General features: G+C 41.1%; 1 protein-coding gene across 8 annotated transcripts in view; it reads right to left on the bottom strand.

Moving 5' to 3' along the window:
- Nucleotides 1-12,979: 12,979 nt before the first annotated feature.
- TBC1D1 (TBC1 domain family member 1) overlaps nucleotides 12,980-19,186 on the bottom strand; it is a 182,124-nt gene continuing 175,917 nt past the window's right edge. For 3 of the 8 annotated variants that reach the window (XM_090035748.1, XM_090035750.1, XM_090035749.1), the window contains exon 21: nucleotides 13,036-15,206. In XM_090035748.1, the coding sequence (XP_089891874.1) occupies nucleotides 15,006-15,206 (201 nt within the window). In that variant the 3' untranslated portion in view covers nucleotides 13,036-15,005. Of the gene's footprint in view, nucleotides 15,207-19,186 lie in introns of all 8 variants that reach the window. The other 5 variants (XM_090035743.1, XM_090035742.1, XM_090035744.1 and 2 more) reach the window with 5 other exon arrangements.

Genomic DNA, 19,186 nt, shown 5'->3' with positions numbered 1-19,186 from the left:
CACAAAAGAGGTATTTGTGATGCCACAGAAGGTATATTACTCAGCATGCTTCCAATTTTGCATGGTTTGCAAAAGCCAGGTTTTAAATGATACCTGCCTTATTTTTGTTCTGGTTTTAGTGGTTTGTTTCCCTTATTTTCCTAAAATGTATTTATACCAGGTTCATCCTCTTCAGAACAGCTAGTCAAGAGGCAGATTGGCCACAGCCCAAAGAGATGAATTCTCCACATAACAGAAAGCTAGTGATGAACTTTTTGCTAATGTTAAATACATTTTCAATAGCTCTCATCAAAGCAGCTTTTAGTGACAGAGAGCCAGATGCTACCAGATGGCAAAACAACATTCAGAATATAAGTCAAGGTCTCCAATAGTCACAGTTTAATTGTTTTAAAATAAAGCTAAAAGTCAGTTTGAACATAAGCCTCTCCACAGGCTCTCAGTCTTCAAGCAGCAGGTACTGCATCCTGTTCTGTACATGTATATTTCTTCCGTCCGACCATATGCTGGTGGAACTCAATGACACCTTTGTCTGGACATAGACTGCAGCTTTTAATATATGCTTATCCATTATGATCTAGGTGTTATTCACTGATCATCAAGGAGCTCTGTATAGTGTATTTCCCAAGGCCTGAAACAGACTGCTGTAACCATAAAAATATGTGGCTCACACATCAGAACAGTAACCAGGTTTACACACTGCATTCTCTAAAGAATTAGTAGCAGGGTTATGAGTATGATGAATACTCCAAACATAAATGCAAAGACACTGTAAGGCATTAATAAATTTAATAAATACAGAATTATAAGCCATCCTTACCAAAAAGTTCAGGCTTCCCATAATTACATATTCATTTTACCAGTACATGCTATGTCCAATATGGGGATGTCAGAGTTTCACTCAGCTTTTCTCAGCTATGAATCTGACTGATTGATTAAGGTTGGTGGCTGGCTGTTTAATACAGCATGTTTATTTTATTGGGATGAAGGACCAGATCCTATTCCATGGATTAGGCATCTAGGTAAATGTAGGCATCTAAGGGCAGTTCTGTTCCATCTTTGAAAATCCATTAATGCATCTACTTTTTTTGAGTGGGGTGGAACAGACTCACACTTAAGAGCTTAAGTCAACTTAAGTGAATCTCTATCACTTTAATTTAAAAGGGTTGATTTTGTTATCTATTTAACTATCAAGCTGCATAGAAAAAGTGGACAGAACACTTAGAGGATGAATCTCACCTCACCACTTAGGCAGAAACTCTATTTTTTAATTTCTATATCAAAATGATATCCTTCCTTATTAAATAAACAGTAAAAAGGAAGACCTACAAAGGATGGAGGGCTGGAACCACCACCAAGGAAGATTACTCTGATGTAGTCCAGACTTGCAGAGAGCAAATCAGGAAAGCCAAGGTTGTGATGGAACTCCAGCTAGGTACAAATATCAAGGAAAATAAAAAGTTGTTTTTTAGATACGTGGGGAGCTGGAGGAAAAGAAAGGGCAATGCTGGATCCTTGCTAAACCAGACGGGGCAACTGACAACTGACGCCCAGGAAAAAGCGAACTTGCTAAGTGGGTACTTTGCATCAGTTTTTCACCAGTTCCATGGGACAGCCCTGCCCACTATGGGTCAGGGAGGCCTGGGTGAGAGAGATACCTTGCCCTCCATCGAGCTGACCTCATGAAGTAACACCTCGACAGGCTGGATACCTTCAAGTCAGCCAGCTCTGATGGGCTACACCCAAGGGTACTCAGGGAGCTGGCGAGCATCATAGCTCAGCCCCTGGCATGGATCTTTGAGAGCTCTTGGTGCCCTGGTGAAGTGCCCGATGATTGGAAGAGGGCCAATGTCATGCCTATCTTCAAGAAAGGGAGGTAAGTAGATCCGGCAAACTACAGGCCCATCAGCCTGACCTCTATCCAGGGGAAGGACTTGGAAAAAATTATCAAGGAGGCCATCCTTAACAGACTAGCTGAAGGCAATATCCCAGCATGGGTTTGTTGCGGGTAGGTTCTGCTCGACCAATCTCATTTCCTTTTATGACCAGGTGACTTATCACCTGGACAAGGGGAAAGAGATTGACATTGCATACCTCAACTTTAAAAACGCCTTTGGTCTGGTATCCCACGATCACCTCTTGGCTAAACTGGCTAACTGCAGCCTTGATGTCACCATGATCTGCTGGCTGGGGAAGTGGCTCTGCAGCAGGACCCAGAGGGTGGTGGTCGACAGGAGCCAATCATCTTGGTGTGCTGTGACCAGTGGGGTCCCACAAGGCTCTGTCCTAGGGACTATACTATTTCACATCTTCATCAATGACGTGGACATTGGTGTCAGAAGCGGACTGGCCAAGTTCGCTGATGACACCAAACTTTGGGGTAAAGCATCCACACCTGAGGATAGGAGGGTGATCCAGGCGGATCTGGACAGACTCATGAAGTGGGCAGACGAGAACCTTATGGTGTTCAACACTGAAAAGTGCAAGGTTCTCCACCTTGGGAAGAAAAACCTGCACCATGCTTATAGACTCGGCAGTGCTTTGCTGGTTAGCACTACAGATGAAAGGGACTTGGGGGTCACAGTTGACCACAAGATGAACATGAGCCTTCAGTGTGACGCTGTGGCTTGTAAAGCGAGCAAAACTCTGGCTTGCATCCATAGATGCTTCTCAAGCAAATCCTGGGACGTCATTCTCCCGCTGTACTCGGCCTTGGTGAGGCCGCAGCTGGAGTACTGCGTCCAGTTTTGGGTTCCGCAATTCAAAAAGGATGTGGAGAAGCTCGAGAGGGTGCAGAGGAGAGCCACATTTATGATCAGAGGTCAGGAAAACAGGCCTTATGATGAGAGGCTGAGAGCAATGGGGCTATTCAGCCTGCAAAAGCGCAGGCTCAGGGGTGATCTGGTGGCCACCTATAAGTTTATCAGGGGTGCTCATCAGGATCTGGGGGAACGTCTGTTCACCACAGCGCTTCAAGGAATGACAAGATTGAACAGTCACAAACTCCACTGTGACTGATTCAGGCTGGACATAAGAAAGAACTTCTTCGCTGTCCGAGTCCCCAAGGTTTTGAATAGACTGCTGCTGGAGGAGGTTCAAGCACCTACTTTGAATGCCTTCAAGACACATTTGGATGCTTATCTTGCTGGAATCCTATGATCCCTGCTGACTTCCTGCCCCTGAGGCACGGGGCTGGACTCAATGATCCTCTGGGGTCCCTTCCAGCCCAAATGTCTATGAAATCAATTAAATAAATTCTATAGCTGTGACTTGTCTCACCTACCAATACCAGTCAAAAGTAAACCAAATGGAATCACACAGTAAAATAATAAAACTCAGGTATCATTAATCAAGTCCAGTCCATTGCAGAATTTTTCCCTGAAGTATCTTCCCTATTCTTCTGCTTAAACCAAAGGAAAGGATCCAACATTAATCTTTAAAACATGCAGAAAGGATTTGATCAAATTAAACAGTGCAGAAGAAATGGCTGGTACATTTGGCTTAAATATTTGCATTTCTCCTGTTGGGGCACCTTGTCCCTGTCACTTCATGGAGCATGTTTCTCATGGAATAAAAATAAAAATAAACTATTCTTATATAATGCCTAAATATTCTAAGGCCCAGACTGTGTTGCCTCTACAATGTATTTTATTTTGTGAGCATCCCATTGATAGCTATTCTTTTACCAAAGAGAGGGAAAAATACCATAACTTCAGTACGGTCAAAGAGGATACAAACTTCATCGAAGCTAATGGTGGTTTCAGGGGCAATTTAAACCTGCCACCAGCCAGCACATCAATGCTGCAAGCAAGACAATCTCCAGATAAGTACACAGACAGTTATCATAAAGTAGCTGGTATATAGAAAACTCCACTTCATTTTATTTCACAGTAAATTGCCTATACTGGAGTGCCAGAAGGCTCCAGAATACCTCCGCTTCATCAGTTACAAAACTTACCAGTTAAGTTCATTTGGAGTCTACAGTTTGGACTGGAAAGCTCAAGAGCTGCACACTAGACTTCCCATGCATCTGAGCACCTACATGTCAAAGTTTGACCAAAGCTTCTTTGTGATCTGGATTCAAGAGAAATCCATACCTAACTCTCAAAAAGGCTCCAACCTGTTAATCTATTCTTGGAACGCACTTGAAACAAAAGTGTTGACTTAAGAACCCAGCACAGCAAACTAGTCATATGTACTCAAGAAACCCGATCTGAAGGAGGTGGTACTGTCCTCACAGGAAGTAGGAAAGGTCGGCTCTAGGCTGTCTTCAGTATGAGGAAATTCAAACCAGCAGCATCTATTTGGTGTTAGGACTGTTTTTATTTTTTATTCAATGGCTTTCCAGTTTAAAATGCATAAACAACCATAGAGACAGGGAGCAGAACTGACACTTCCCCTACTTTAAGTGCTTTAACCATGATGATACAGAGTTAGGCTCTCCGTGCTTATTTTTCTCTTCCCATTGTCCATAATTCAGTCTTTCAGTAGCTGCCCCATGGACTGAAATAGTCAAAACTTTTTCATCAATCTTTTTTCTTCACAAAAATAATTTGGTGACTAAATGGAAATGCTCACAAAAAAAAGTATTTGTGTCAAAGCTTTCTATGGGAAAAGTATTATTTCCTGACCAACCCTCCTCATAACTACCACCACACCTTTAGGAGTTGGTGGCAGAGAAGCAGTCTTTCAACACAAACTGTCTGCAACAAGATTACCACCTAGTGAAGAATAGTGAAGTAGCTTTTGTACAAAAGGAAAAGAAAGAAATGCCTTGTATAACTTTCCATTCAAGTTTCTCAAAGAGCTGTACAAACAGCAAGTACCACTATCTCCAGCTTGCAAATGGGAAAACAAAAAGCACAGAAAGGTTAAGTCATGTGTCCAAAGTCACAAAGAATCCACTGTAAGGTATGAATCCATTTAACATAATTAAAATAATTAAAAAAAAGAGGTGCGCCTAAGGTTAATTTCTGATGTTCATCTAAAATAAGTTATTAAGAATGTCTGAGCTCAACACTTCAAAAATCAAACCTTACAGTATAGCTGTTTATGTGGGGAATCAACGGACCTCATTTCAGGCAGCCATTTTGCAAATCAATGCCTAAGATTAATTGAACACTTTAAATTTAGGTTTTTAACTTGCACTGTAGTTCAAAAACCTTTATAGGAAACTTTCTAGACACAAACTATTATGGGATTCTATTGTTATTTTTAATTCCATACGCATACACGTCAGAAAAGAACATTGTTTATTGCTTATTCTGCTATAGTTATTTACATAGATAGATTTAAGTTTGCCATAAGCAAGCGTCCTCTAAATAGACATTGTGTTAAATATGGAGACTGAATTCAAGTAATGCGACACAAAAACAAGGCTTTTGTTACAAATCTCAGTGTAACCTTAACTGTGGAGGTGCTCTGATGCCTCATTAATTGGTCATGTGAAGCCACTTCCTTGCCTTTTCAAAAATTGTTTTCCCGTGTGCAGGAAGGTTGGTGCTGGTGAAAGCCAAGGCTGTGCAGGGGGCTCAGAGCCACATGGTAGCTGCACAGCAGTTAACTGGCCCCGTGGCAGCTGCTGGCTACAGGGATTTCAGTTCCGTCTCCTCCACTCTGCACCCCCGCCAGTTTTTCACAGACATTTGTCTGTTTCCCAGTTCTCTTTTAAAGTGTGTTATCCATGCCAGATGCTTTCTTTTGTAAATGGCCTAACAACTTCAGTCAGGAAACAGTCAAGCCTTCAAGATGCACAATAGCTACCTACTTAACTGCAATTTCATTTTTGTTAACCTGTCCTCCTACTCCTTCTTTAGGTTGTCACACTATCTTGTCTTAAATTAGACTATAATCTCTTCAGAGCAGTGCCTGACAAGCAGCATCTGTCTCAATAGGCTGGACAGGTATGCTGTAGCTTAATCAATTGTTATGTGCCCCGTGCAGGAATTCCTAAGTGGCATTCTCGTTATTACGCAGGAAATCAAAATAGATTATAATAATGTTTCTTTATCTAGGTCTCTGAAATGTAGATTGCAAACAAGAAAACAAACAAAAGAAACTCCTGTATTAGACTGAGATGAAAGATAATTTCTCACTATAATTTTGCCAGTACTCTTATGCCAAGGCAATGGTTTTGGCACAAGAATCCTGCCGACTGACAGAATGAAATGTGCATAGAATATATGGTCAGATTCTCTTCTATGCTAGCTCCCCACTTGGTGGAAGAGGGTGAAAATAAAGGAGTATGTAAGAAAGCCCATTCATTCATGCTTCCTGATTTCCAAGGACTATCCATACCAAACCTAAGATGCTTAAGAGGAACTTTGATGGCTCAAAGCTATGCTGCTGAAGCAGGCTCCACTGAAGGTATAACTCTTTACGCCAGTGAAAGGTGGTCACAGTCTGCTCTGACATGTCTTTCCTTTATGCTGCCCTCTTCTTTCCCCAATACTCTTTGTAGGTAAGGAGAGGAAAGAGATGAAGTGTGTGATAGCGCAGGGCCTAGCAGTGGCACAGTTACAGTAGTAGGGAATTCTCACCTCAGAAGGGGAATTCTCTGCTAACCATTCATGGCCTCTGCATTGTCTGACAGGCATAAAGTACTAACTGCTATTCTGTCTATATTTAAATGTAGAAAATGTAGCTGAAGTCTATATTTAAATGTAGGAAAAAATCCTCAGCCCTTCCCCATAGGCTGACAGTTCATTTGGGGGCCAGTGGGGACCAGGATCAGATCCTGCTCCTATTAAAATAAGTAGCAAAAATCCCACTGTGAATTTATCTAGTTCCTTAATATTAAGTAATAAGCAAAGAATAAAATGAAACAAGACAAGACTCAAAGCACTGCCAAAAGAGTTTTGTTTCTTAAACCAACTTCTCCCTTCCATGAAAAAATAAAGATGGGTAATTTTTCCTATAGCAGTATTTCTTCCCAGAAATATACAGAGCACATTGATGTGGGTGTCAGGTTTGAGTTACAAAAAGTCCCTAAACATCTTAGTTATGAGCTTAGATACAATCCATATAGCATGAGCTCTTAGTGTGTATACAGCATGGATTTTGTGATCAGTTTGCAAACCTCCATAATTGCAATGCAATGGTTACATGGTCTGTATGAATGGTCCTCAACCATTTTAGAATCAAGGCATGCCTTGAAAACTGGTGTTCATAGTTTGCACTCAGTTTTTGACTACAGAAAGCAAAGATCAGTTCTTCTGTTGGGAAGAACTCCAAAAGACCACTACAGGTCAGAATGTTTTTGAATATATGGATTCCTAATTGAAATCTCTGGATATACCTTATAAATCCTATATAGATATTTGCACACCAAAAATGCTAATATTATATGGCATCTCTAAAAAGATTTCATGGCATTCTGGTTGAGAATCTCAGGTCTATATAGTGCAACTGAGAAAATTTAATCACACAAAGCTTTGTGGTCCTTTTTTCAAAGACAGGTTGGTTACAGAGCAAAGAAAGTTATCACAGGTTTCATAGATTTCATAGACATTAAGGCTAGAAGATCTTCAAGTCCAGCCCCCTGCCTCAGGGGCAGGAAGACAGCAGGGATCATAGAATCCCAGCAAGATAAAATCCAAATGTTTCTTGAAGGCGTTCAAAGTAGGTGCTTGAACCACTTCCAGCAGCAGTTTATTCCAAACCTTGGGGGCTTGGACAGTAAAGAAATTCTTCCTTATGTCCAGCCTGAAATGGCCACGGAGGAGTTTGTGAATCTTATCATCCCTTGAGCCGCTTTGGTGGAACGACAATATCGAACGGTCACAAACTCTTCAGGTTAGAGAGACAGGTTACAAAAAATAGCAAGCAAGTAAAATAAGTGGTAAAAAATCATCTAGGTCTCTAGTTGGGAAGCTATCACACTGATTTGCCAAAACATTTTCTGTGCCTGCCATGTAATAGGCATTGTTTCACTCCTCCCCAACTCAGCAATCAACCTTACCCTGTCCTAGCTGTTTGGAGGTTTATTATTTAATTAATTAAATGCCCTGAAATGTTTCCATTGCTGATACATTTGGGCCCTATTCACAAGACTTGAATAAATAATCATCCTAACAGCAGTGTCAGGATGTGACTGGGTGTTTGGGGCCAAGCGGAAGCAACAAATTCTAGTTACCACTGCAATTTACTAATTGCAGCAGCCATCACTTTTTTTCAGCCCCTCCACTCCCTATCAAGTCAGTGCCCAGGGTTGCCCCTATAACCCCCGCTAGCTATACCACTGAATGCTAAATTAATCCCAGTGACCTGACTATACCTGCAAAGTACCATCTATCCCTCCCCAGTTTGTGCAGCAAACTAAATGAAACACAATGGACGTTAACCAATTCTGAGTAATATATTTCCCTACAGGGAGTAATAAATTTCCCTTCCAGAGACACCAACAGATATCTTCATGGAGGCCTAACCTGCTTCTTGAACTTCAAGAGGCCATACACAGAAAGGTTAGCGACTATGCCTTGATCAGCATTTGTTATAATGAGACATTCAAAAAAGGAGGTGAATTTACATCTACATACAGCATTGGCAAGAGCGTTACTGAAATACTAAATACAGTTCTGGTGTCCATATTTTATAGAAGTGTGTTGGAGAAGATGCAGAAAAGAGCCACAAAGATAATCTAGGGGCTGGAGAAAATGGTTTAATTATTTACTTTGGGTTTTCCACCTTTGTTAATGAACATTAGGTTTGTAATGGAGGTATATTACAACCTTTATTCTGGAATTACAGTACTAGGCTAACCGTTTCCCCAACTGGCAAAAGTAGGCCAATGCAGCAATGAGATAGCTCTTGGCATTTGCTGGACCCTCACTGTGTCTCTTACATGTCACAAAAAGACTTTTGGGTAAATCCCTGATGTCAGCTCTTTGCTGCTTAAACTCTCATTTCCTCCTTTTTTCACATAAGTTTTTGTCCTAGAATTTCCTTTAGCTGTAGAACTTCCTGCTTCTTTTTAAAGTAAAGGCTGACAATGGGATTTTTTATCCCTCTGCTTGAGGCATAAAGTTCTAAAAAAAAAAGGGGAAACAAGATTTACTGCGTTGTAGGGCAGGAGTGAATGCCTAGCAATTAATAATTTCTTTGGACCAATTAACAGTGTCAATGTTTTCTTTTAGAATATAGTTTGGTATTTTTCTGATTCTGAAACCTCTTGCTGAAAAGAGGACTTCCAGGGGAAGGCGAGGGACTTCTGGTGGCAAAGGTCAGGGATTTGGGGTGGGACTTCCAGTCACAAGATAGCGACCAGGGGTCAGGGCACCTATCTAGGGGTGGGGCTACCCATGCAGCCCTTGACAGCTTGCCCAAACTCAGGAAGCAGCCCTCTGCCCAAAATAATTGCCCCTGTGGTAGATCAAGGGACTGAACCCAGTCTTAGGTATCCCAGGCCAGCACACTGAACATTGGACCATTTATTTTCTGTCAAGCTCCTATGCCACCAAACTCAAAATAATTCTGAAACCTACAATAAAACCCTATCTTGTCATTGTGTTTATGGAACAGTGACATCATAATCAGGTATTGCTATACTTAAATTTGAAGAAACTTCAGGATATAGGTTTCCTGATAATGCTGAAGTGTGCAACAGCTATATGAGTCATGCAAGTGCTTGCTTACTGAATGATTTGCACCAAACATGCACCTTGGGTTGCTAGACACTCAAAAGATGTTGTAAAGGGGATCAAGGCAGGAAGAGAAAAAGTGACAATATAGCTATTCCAATGAGAACTCCTCAATCAGGATTAAATGATTATTCAATAAAGAAACATGATCCTTAGTCAGATTTAAGTGAACCAAGAGTATTCAACTCACTGTGGTAGGCCTTTAGTTATAGGTGCCATATGATGGTATCTGCAGTACCACATTAAAAACTATTTTAAACATAGGGAAATACCCATTAAAAATCACTCAGCTGTCACTAAATTAGTCTTATGTCTCCCCTTCATGCATAATGCATTTAATTATGTTTTTATATGGACATACAAACATTCATCCTCATCTCCAAAATCATTTCAGCGATGAGAAACAGCAGGTCTGTCTATAATTCTTTGTTACAGAAACCCTCTATTTTTCCTGTTAATGATAAAAACCTGGCCAACACAAGTTAGATTTTCCAAGTTAATTTTTTAATCTAGTCACCATAACATTTGTTCCATTATAAGGTTCCTCAATGGAAATGTAGCATAGTCCACCATTGGGCTCTTGCCTTAGGATTCTTGAAACATCTTTCAGGTACATAACTGAACCGAAAGGAATCATAGTAGCACAGAGAAGAGAGAAACATCTGCTCCCTGAGAATCAGCTTACTCCCCAATTCACCTTCCAAGTACTTGGTGTTCCATAGATAAATGATGACTGTGCCCGTTTTGATGCATGTTCACAGATGTGATCTAATTTTTAAGTGTTTAAACTACAGACAGTTGGGGGCAGAAGAGTATTAAAGTTTGAGTTTTGGAAAAAAAAATAGGATCTAGGATTGGCCATGATGCAAGTGAAAGAGATGCTGGAATGAATCCAAGATGGATAAGAAGTGCCTAGAAGAAACAGGTATTCCTATCTATCAGCAAGGATGGGATATACCACTTTAAATCCATTTGGCTTAGGAAAAATATATTGAAAAGGTAAACTCTGGTTTATTTGTAAATGGAAAGGAGGAATGCAAAGACATTTAAAGATCTTGTTTTTCAAATACACCTGTAAGTAAGTAGAATGCCTAGCCTGTTGACTTCTGTAGGTGGGTTTTGCTCCTTGAGGAGCTCCTCAGCCAGTCCTCCCAAATAAAGTCTTTAAGTAAAAAATAAGCAAATAAAAAACAAAACCAAGCCTTTCTCCCCTGTCCCAGGTACTAAGAAGGGACTTTTTCGGCTCTGGCCCCAGCAGAGCAGCCTCGCTCCTCCCCATAACAAGCTATCCTGCTCCCAGCTTGCCTCCTCCTCTCTTGCTTACTCTTCTGGGAGCTTTTTAAAATGCCTAGAAAGACACTCCCTACCTGTCCAAATACTCTGCAGCTGGACTCTATCAGAAGGGCCGGCCATTCCTACTTAAAGGGACAGATCACCCTGTTACAATCAGTTATGAAAATCCCAGCCCCATTGTATTCAATGGCAGAATACCCGGGGACTTCAGTGAGGCTCAGGTTCCATCCAGTATTGTCAGAGGGGTCCTCTTTTAAAATTAAACAGAGTTTAATGGCCATAATCTTATGTAATACTTATTCATTTACCAACATAATATAAAAAAGGCAATAATACATAGATCTGTTCTGAGTTTCAATGCATCAGGCTGATCAACATGGAATCAGCAACGATGATGAACCTTGGCCTTTTCAAGCCATTATTGTTTTTGCCTTAGGTACTAAAAATATACGAGTGTAATACAGAAACTGATACAAGTGTATATTTTATCACTACAATTAATTCAATAACCCAAGAGCAGCAGAGGCAACTCCTTTGCAACTCACTCCCTCACTCTATAGACAAGTATGCTTGCTCACTTGTGCAAAGCATTGTCCTCCTCAAATAAAAAGTGCTGTATCATCACTCTCAGGTTCAAATGATCTGTTAAAAATAGATAACGAGCCAAAGCTTAAAAATATGTACTAGGATCCAACAGGGTGGTAATCTGATAGCAACCAGTTTTGTTACCTGAAAAAAGAAAAGGAGGCTTTGGCAGGGTGAGATACCTGATGTCAGAACTCAGTTGCCCAAGGAGTGTTGTTTACTGTTCGAGTCAAGACCCATGTGCTAGTAAAACTTTTTCTTGTTGCACACAGCAGAGTTAGCCCTTATCCCATACATGTTTACCTAGTCAGCTGAACAAATGAGGCAGCAGTAACTTTGCTGCTCGGCATAGACTGACTCCTAAACTGGTAGTATAACCATGCTCGTATGGTGGAGGGTATGCTAATTAACATACTTGGAAGGTAACTGGCACTGTCATTCAGCACATCTGAAGCTTGAACATGGTTACACTGCTCAGTTAGGGAGAGGGCCCATGCAGAGCGCATGGCTTTTTTGAAGGTACTGCTGCCTAACAGTAGGTTTGCCCTTAAGTCTCTCTTCTATCAGGTCTGTTGTTACTCTGGTTGGTGCCTAGACCTGCTAGCAGTGCACACTTGCACTGGTAACCTAATCATCTCCAATAACATCCTCCCTTTACTAAGCATCTGAAATGTCATCTGCTCCCAGCTCTCCAGGAACTCTTAAAATCATGTAACGGATCTTCCTTCTTCCTGGATAGGAACTAATGAAGAGGGACAGCTGGCATTCTTCAGAACTTTCTTCCTTCAACAACAAAGATCCTGCAACAGCTTCATTGACAGAGTCCACTGGGAGTGCTCAGCTGAAGATGAGATGTGAAGAGTGTGCGCAAAGTAAAAAACTACTTTGAGTCTGTCTTACTGCTGCACGGAAATGCCTAACTTTGCAAAGGCTGGCAAGCTGGTATGCCATATCTACATGCTTCCTTCTTAACCCCTTGAACCTCAGACACCTAACAGAAAATCTGTATAGGGCAAAGGGGAGAAAATGGTCCCATAGATGCAATATTCAACGTAGGCAAGCTTAACATAGCTGTCCTTTTAAGGTACAAGTCCTGTGCAATGGATAATGTGGGCTAATTTTTTCAGCCAGTTAGACCATTTGCAACTTTAGCAAAATCAGATGCACAGGACTTCCCATAGAAAACTCTTTACCTCAGCAGAATGAAACAGCTACAAGCATGTGAATACTGGAAGCTGAAAGTTAATGACTGCCTGCTAACCAAACTTACACTCCCTGGGAGTTGTCTTAGTCCCCAGGTGCACTCAGCATCTTACTGTCCAAAGGAAAACAAATTCTTGAAAAATACCTTGGCCCGGAGACTCTCTCACCGTTTGTGCTGGGAGCAAAGCAAACACCAGCCTTGGAGTCGCACAGAAAATACACAGTCTTAGCCAAACTATACAGCTGCAAATCCTAAGATCTCAACTAGGTTCTTAACACAATTAGAAAAGTTTTATGTCTAATATTCATTAATTATTTAAAAATCACACTATGAAATTGGACAAACTTAATTTATTAGTTTCAGAACTATTACGGAGACAGCTATGTTTTTGTTCCAAGATATAAATGTGCAAACAAATTCAGGCATCAATAAATTTTTTATTGCTTTTCTGTTTAAAAAGCCAGTGTATGAATAATGGCACCAAGCTGGCCAAACACAACATTGTTGAGCAGTCAAACAGTAAGAGGTCCAATGGTGTCGAGATTTCAAAAATGTGAAGTATGAGCTTCAGTACAGTTTCTCAATTAAGACCAGAATTTAAGAAGTAAATGGATTTGTAATATCTGCCTTGTATGGCATTACTAGACAACCATGGAGTGGATTTCTGATAACAAGACATATCTGAGATATTACAGAAGACAATCTAAGACTTAGAAATAAAAGAGCAATTTTTTCCTTTGATTTACATGGAAGTACTTGATCTATATATGTTATAGCATTTAGGATGCACCAGAGATTTACATGAAGATTTTTTAAAAATCTTCTTCCACAACGTGGATTAAAGAAAAATATGCTCTTCTTCAAAGAGACTGAGTTTAGGAAAGTCATATCTCAAATATAAATCTCCACTATACCAGCATTTTGATATCTACCACACTGTGTTTAGAGATGAAATACACTTATGGTACTATTTGCTCTCATTCTTGAGAAACCAAAAAACTGAATATTCTTGGATACTATTGCACTTTTGGTTGAAACAGTAGTGCTTTAATTGGCCTCCAAACTACTTTCATTGTAATAACGAAAAAAGTCAGAGCTTTTGAACACGTAATCTTACTTAAAAGACGCATTGTAAGGAGACCAAATGAGATTTGAATTCAAACTTCAGCACAACATCCTTTATGAAGCAATTTAAGTATGCCTGGCATAAAATCAAGCTCTGGAGTACCTCCACCATTTCAGGAAAAAAAGTCCTAATGCAGAAAAGAACGGGTGGGTACAGAGTGCCAGATGAAATGAAAAAATCAGTGGGTGTTAGTTTCCCAGCAAGAGGATGTCTTGCATCACACAGCAGATCAGGAGTAAATAAAAAAAAACAAAAAAACCACTTAATAAGGTCTGAAGATAAATCCTATACAATGCTGTAAGAGAGAGACTCCACCAAGACATTGTCAGTGTAAGCAAAATTTACTTAACAGGCATTGTCTGTTAAGTAAAATGCGGTTGTCTTCAGCAATACATTTTTCAAATAATGTCTATCAACAGTACCGAAACAATGGGTGTTAAAACAAAAATGTATTAAAACAATGTTTCTGAAAACAGATTGCAGAAACCCTACAATTAGTTGTAGCTAAGTACAATGAAGTTAATTTCTCTAGCAAACACTAAGTTAACACTTCAAGTACCAGAAAGCAGTTATTAGAGGCCTAAATGAGGTGGTTATTGGAAACCAGCCCAGCTGCACGGGATTACACTGTCGGAAGGGTATCAAGTCCGATCACAAATCTATCTGTGAACACTACTAATGTTGCAATCCCAATAAGGCAGAAGAGTCAGTTCAGAAGTTTTGACTGCTGCAATTCTTCAGCCTTTTACAGTGCATGCTATTTAACGCGGAGTTGTTTAAATGTAAAATGGAATACACAGGACCAACATGAAGCACTTAGGTTTATAAGCACTTATGGAAGAGTCCATGACTGCAGATCTTTACAGTGTATTGCCTATGAGTGCAGAGTTATTTAGTGAAAGAGAAGTTTCTCCTGCCCATTCTTATATTGCATTGTATAATCCATAATAATCCACAAGTGTCTATAAATTAACAAGCAAGAGCCTTCTCCCTGAGAAACATGTTTCTCATGTTTATTCAGTCACCACTCCCATCTTTCACTTGGCTATGGTAAGGCCTGGACAAGGCAGAGAAGAGAATATAAAATCCCAATGGTGACATTACAAAACAGTTTTTCCCTTTGTCTTTGTTGAACTTGTCTGCTCCATTACAACTGCAGCTGTCAGTTGGCATCCATGTGATCTTGCCTAGTAAGTAAAGGCTTTCCACTTGGACTGCCTATCTGTCTGCGCAGCTCTTTCACTGTCTGCAGCAAAGCTTCACGTTCTACCTCTAAAGCAAGAATAAATTGCTTCAACTTGCCCTCGTTGTTCAGCAAATTCTCCACCATAGCTTCTAAGTTTTGGATTTTTCCATTTGCCACCTTCAAAATAAAAAGAAAACAAGAATTCCCTTAAAAACAATAAAAATAAATAGTAAAGCTCATCTCTTTCCCTCCAGGCTTCAAATTACTTTTAAAGGTTCCAGGTTAACTTTAAACACACATTTTCTAATAAAGCAAAAACCAACAAATATGGAGAGCAGAATTTGGTTTCACTAAGTGACACTTATATTTTTTTATGTGACTAGTAATCACTGGATGACATTCTGCGACTCACATAAGGAACTGAGTCTCGCCTCAGTGCCTTAAGCAACTATGTTTTGCCCTAGGCAACTAAGTTTGTCCCTAATGCACACACTCAGAAGTGGTTCAATACCACCCCAAAGGTTTCTAACAGCACTTATGCTACACAGAAGTCCTAGGCAAGCCTCCAAAATATTAGATGGCCAAACACCATAACCAGAAACTGTCTGATCCTGCACTGAGACAGTGGTGGTAGTGTTGTGAAGGCATCGACCCAGGACAAGGGAAACGCAAGTTCTTGGGCTCCTGACAGGATCTGTGCTTTAACCTCTCACATCACGGGACAGCTTTCCAGTCACAAGGCCTAGCAAAGCCTTCCTGTTGTGACTCAGCAACTGGGCAGACAAGAACAAATGGATTCTGTGGTTCAGGCAAGTGGCTGCTACTGCAGCAGGGGAGGTGAACTCTTGCCTCCAATAGTATTTATGAATTTTTCATTACAGTCATTAGACAAACTGGCCCAGCTGCACTAGAGGCAGAGAGGAGGCTTTTTTACATGCTGCACCAGTTTAAACAAATTCAGATGGCTTAAACCTCCAAATGATGTGCCACAACTACTACTGTGTGCATCTTGGCCTTCCTTTCCACTGCAGCAGTACTGCAGAACTTCAGGTGTCTCGCATGACATGAAGAAATTTAACCAGTTTGTGCCAAGGAGGTCCTCTCATCTGGCTTTTCCTACGGGTGAGCAATCTCAGGTCACTCCAAAAGCAAGGTTAGTTTCTTGGATGTAACAGGTAAAAGAATCAGAACTGTCTTGGTTTTGGCAGATCAGAAGATCTCACATCACTGGCCTGAGTCTTGTCTGATCTCGCATAGGATAGGCGTGCAGTATTCCCTCCTACTGTTCATGGAATCAGGGAAGCAACAACTTGGGATGGAAGACTCCAGAAATCTGACACCTTTGTTGTGGGTCTCCATGGAGCAACCCTTGTTGCAGCAAACATCCTGACGAATGGAACCTTGGACCTCCTGCTCATGATTCAATACACCTGTCTGCACAAGGGGTTCACCACACTGTACATGAAGGCCAGTATCTCCAGATCAGAGGCAGGGGTCATAGTTTCATAGTTTCTATGGTTGGAAGGGACCTGAGCAGATCATTGAGTCTGACTCCCGGCCATGGCAGGAAAGAGTACTGGGGTCAAATGACCCCAGCAAGGTGTACATCTAGCCTCCTCTTAAAGACCTCTCTGGTAGGAGCCAGCACCACTTCTCTTGGAAGTTGATTCCAGATCCTAGATGCCCTGACCGTGAAGTAGCACCTCCTGATATCTAGCCTAAACCTACCCTCTGCCAGCTTGTGACCGTTATTCCTGGTCACTCCTGGTAGTGCTCAGGGGAACAGGGACTCCCCCAATGCCTGCTGGTCCCCCCTGACTAGTTTGTAAATGGTCACTAGATCCCCCCTCAGCTTTCTCTTGTGGAGGCTGAACAGGTTCAGGTCCCTTAGCCTCTCCTCGGAGGACTGCCCTGCTGCCCCCGATCATGCCAGTGGCCTCCTCTGGACCCTCTCCATGTTGTGCACATCCCTCTTGAAGTGCAGCACCCAGAACTGGATGCAGTACTCCAACTGCGGCCTGACCAGTGTCATGTAGAGGGGGAGTATCACCTCCTTGAACCTGCTTGAGATGCATCTGTGAATTTTGATGCATGAATCACAGTCTGATTGCTTTCTGACACGTGGAAATCCTGTCCTTTGTTGCTGATGTAAAATATAACTACTATATGATCTTCATCTTCTGTAAACATGTAATTGTCCTAAAATGTGTGGCATGGCTCCCACTGTGGCACAGCGTGTGCTGGAGCTGGTATTTCTGTGTGGGAAGGGGCAATCCATCCATCTGGCCCATGGAGCAGTCTTGCACCACTCATCCAGTCCGCAATGCCAAATAAGTTTGACACCCCTGATTTAGGTACTTACTTACCCCTGGGTAAGTACGACTTCAGATATATCGTCTCCTGCTCCTCACTGGGATTTCCAGTGGCCTCGTCAAGTTTAGACATCTGTCTGGTCCCAAACCAGCCAGATGAAATTCAACAAGGACAAGTACAAAGACCTAAACTAGAGGCATAATAATTTCATGCACAAATTTAGACTTGGGAATGATTAGCTAAACTGCAATACTGCAAAGAACCTGGTGGTTACAGTGGACCATAAACTAATACCAGCCAAGAGTGTGCTCTTGCTGAAAAAAAAATCCAAGAGCATACTGAATTGTATTAGCAGGAGTGTCTCCTGCAAAGCAAGGAAAGTGATTCTTCTGCACTATATAGCATGGGTGAGGCCTCATCTGGAGTACTGTGTCCAGTTTTGGTCCATGCACTTCAAGAAGTATGTGGACAGATTAGAAAGGGTCCAGAGCAAAAATGATTAGAAGCCTGGGAAGTATGACTTATGAGGAAAGGCTGAAAGAACTAAAATAATTTAGTCTGGGGAAGAGAAAACTGAGGGGGCAGAGAGGGGGGAAAATTTGATATCAGTCTTCATATACCCAAAGGGCAATTACAAAGAGGATGGTGATGGACTTATATGTAGCTGTAGGGCACAGGAGCAGGAGCAATAGCCTCAAACTGCAGCAGAGGAAATTTAGTTTGGAATTTAGAAATATTTTTTTTTACTATTATGGCCCCTAATATGATACACTTAAGACATGATTAACTTGTCATGATTAACTTGTTAATCATGTCATAAGTATTCATCTGTCCACATGTTCATTTAATTAATAGCATGATAAAACCAGGAATAAGTGGCAAAGTTATTACACAAAATATGGGTAATAACATTGTCACTGTTTTTTTATCATGCATGTATGGTCAGGTACTACCATTCACTCTGGAGGCTGGGAATACGAGCCAGCTGATTGAGGGTCCCAGCTAAGGCAGCACAGTGAGCTCCCCTAGCTAGAAGACCTGATCAGTTGATAGAGCTCTCAGCTGTGGGAATGCAGGGTGCTTCTGGCCACAGCTGGAAGCTCTGAACATTGATGGGGTTTCCTACCACTGGAGCACATGGTACAAACTCTCATGATACTTGTGTGTTTTATGGGTACTGTTGTCAAAAAGTATCCAATCTTGAGCACATGGGGCTGTGTGCGCACCAGTACTGGGATGTACATGTGGACATGTGACAATTCTGTCTACCAAGAACAGCCCTTTCTGTGTTTAGTCCATGCCCAGTAGTTACAGCTAGCCAATCTGAGCAAGATTTGAATAACAACCTACAAATGAAAAGCTTGTATCCTATCATCTGCCAATGTGACATCATTTTCTCAAATATGTGCCTTCATTATTGGCAGAGAAGACAATCTAAATAAAAGGTACTGCCCATTACCTACATTGTATTGCCATCCTCCAATTTCAGTTTATGTTAACTGTGTTCACAGAAACGGTACTGTTTTTGTAACTCAAAAAGAAAGATGATACTCAGAAGAACAGCCCTTTTGCAGAGCACATGTACCACCTCTGAAACACTGCCTATATTATACCACGAAGGGAAAGTCATGAAGTAGTGATCAAAATGATTATAGACCGTATGTATTTTTAGCCTTCTCCAGGTACTAATTATTCTTAAATGAGTTGAGAACCTGATGTGACCAACTGACTTTTTATAATCTCCTCCCCAGACAAACATTAGAAGATTAAATACAGGTAGGTTCATCTGGTGTAATAAGACTTAAGATGTATATCTACTTATCTCAGTTAGGTCTTATCCAAGA

This window comes from Crocodylus siamensis, chromosome 2 (genome assembly GCF_052110815.1).
Source record: "Crocodylus siamensis isolate JL-2025a chromosome 2, ASM5211081v1, whole genome shotgun sequence".
In the NCBI taxonomy this organism is placed as follows: Eukaryota; Metazoa; Chordata; order Crocodylia; family Crocodylidae; genus Crocodylus; species Crocodylus siamensis.
Note: the sequence above shows the minus strand (reverse complement) of the source record. Positions and strands in the feature narration are given on the sequence as shown.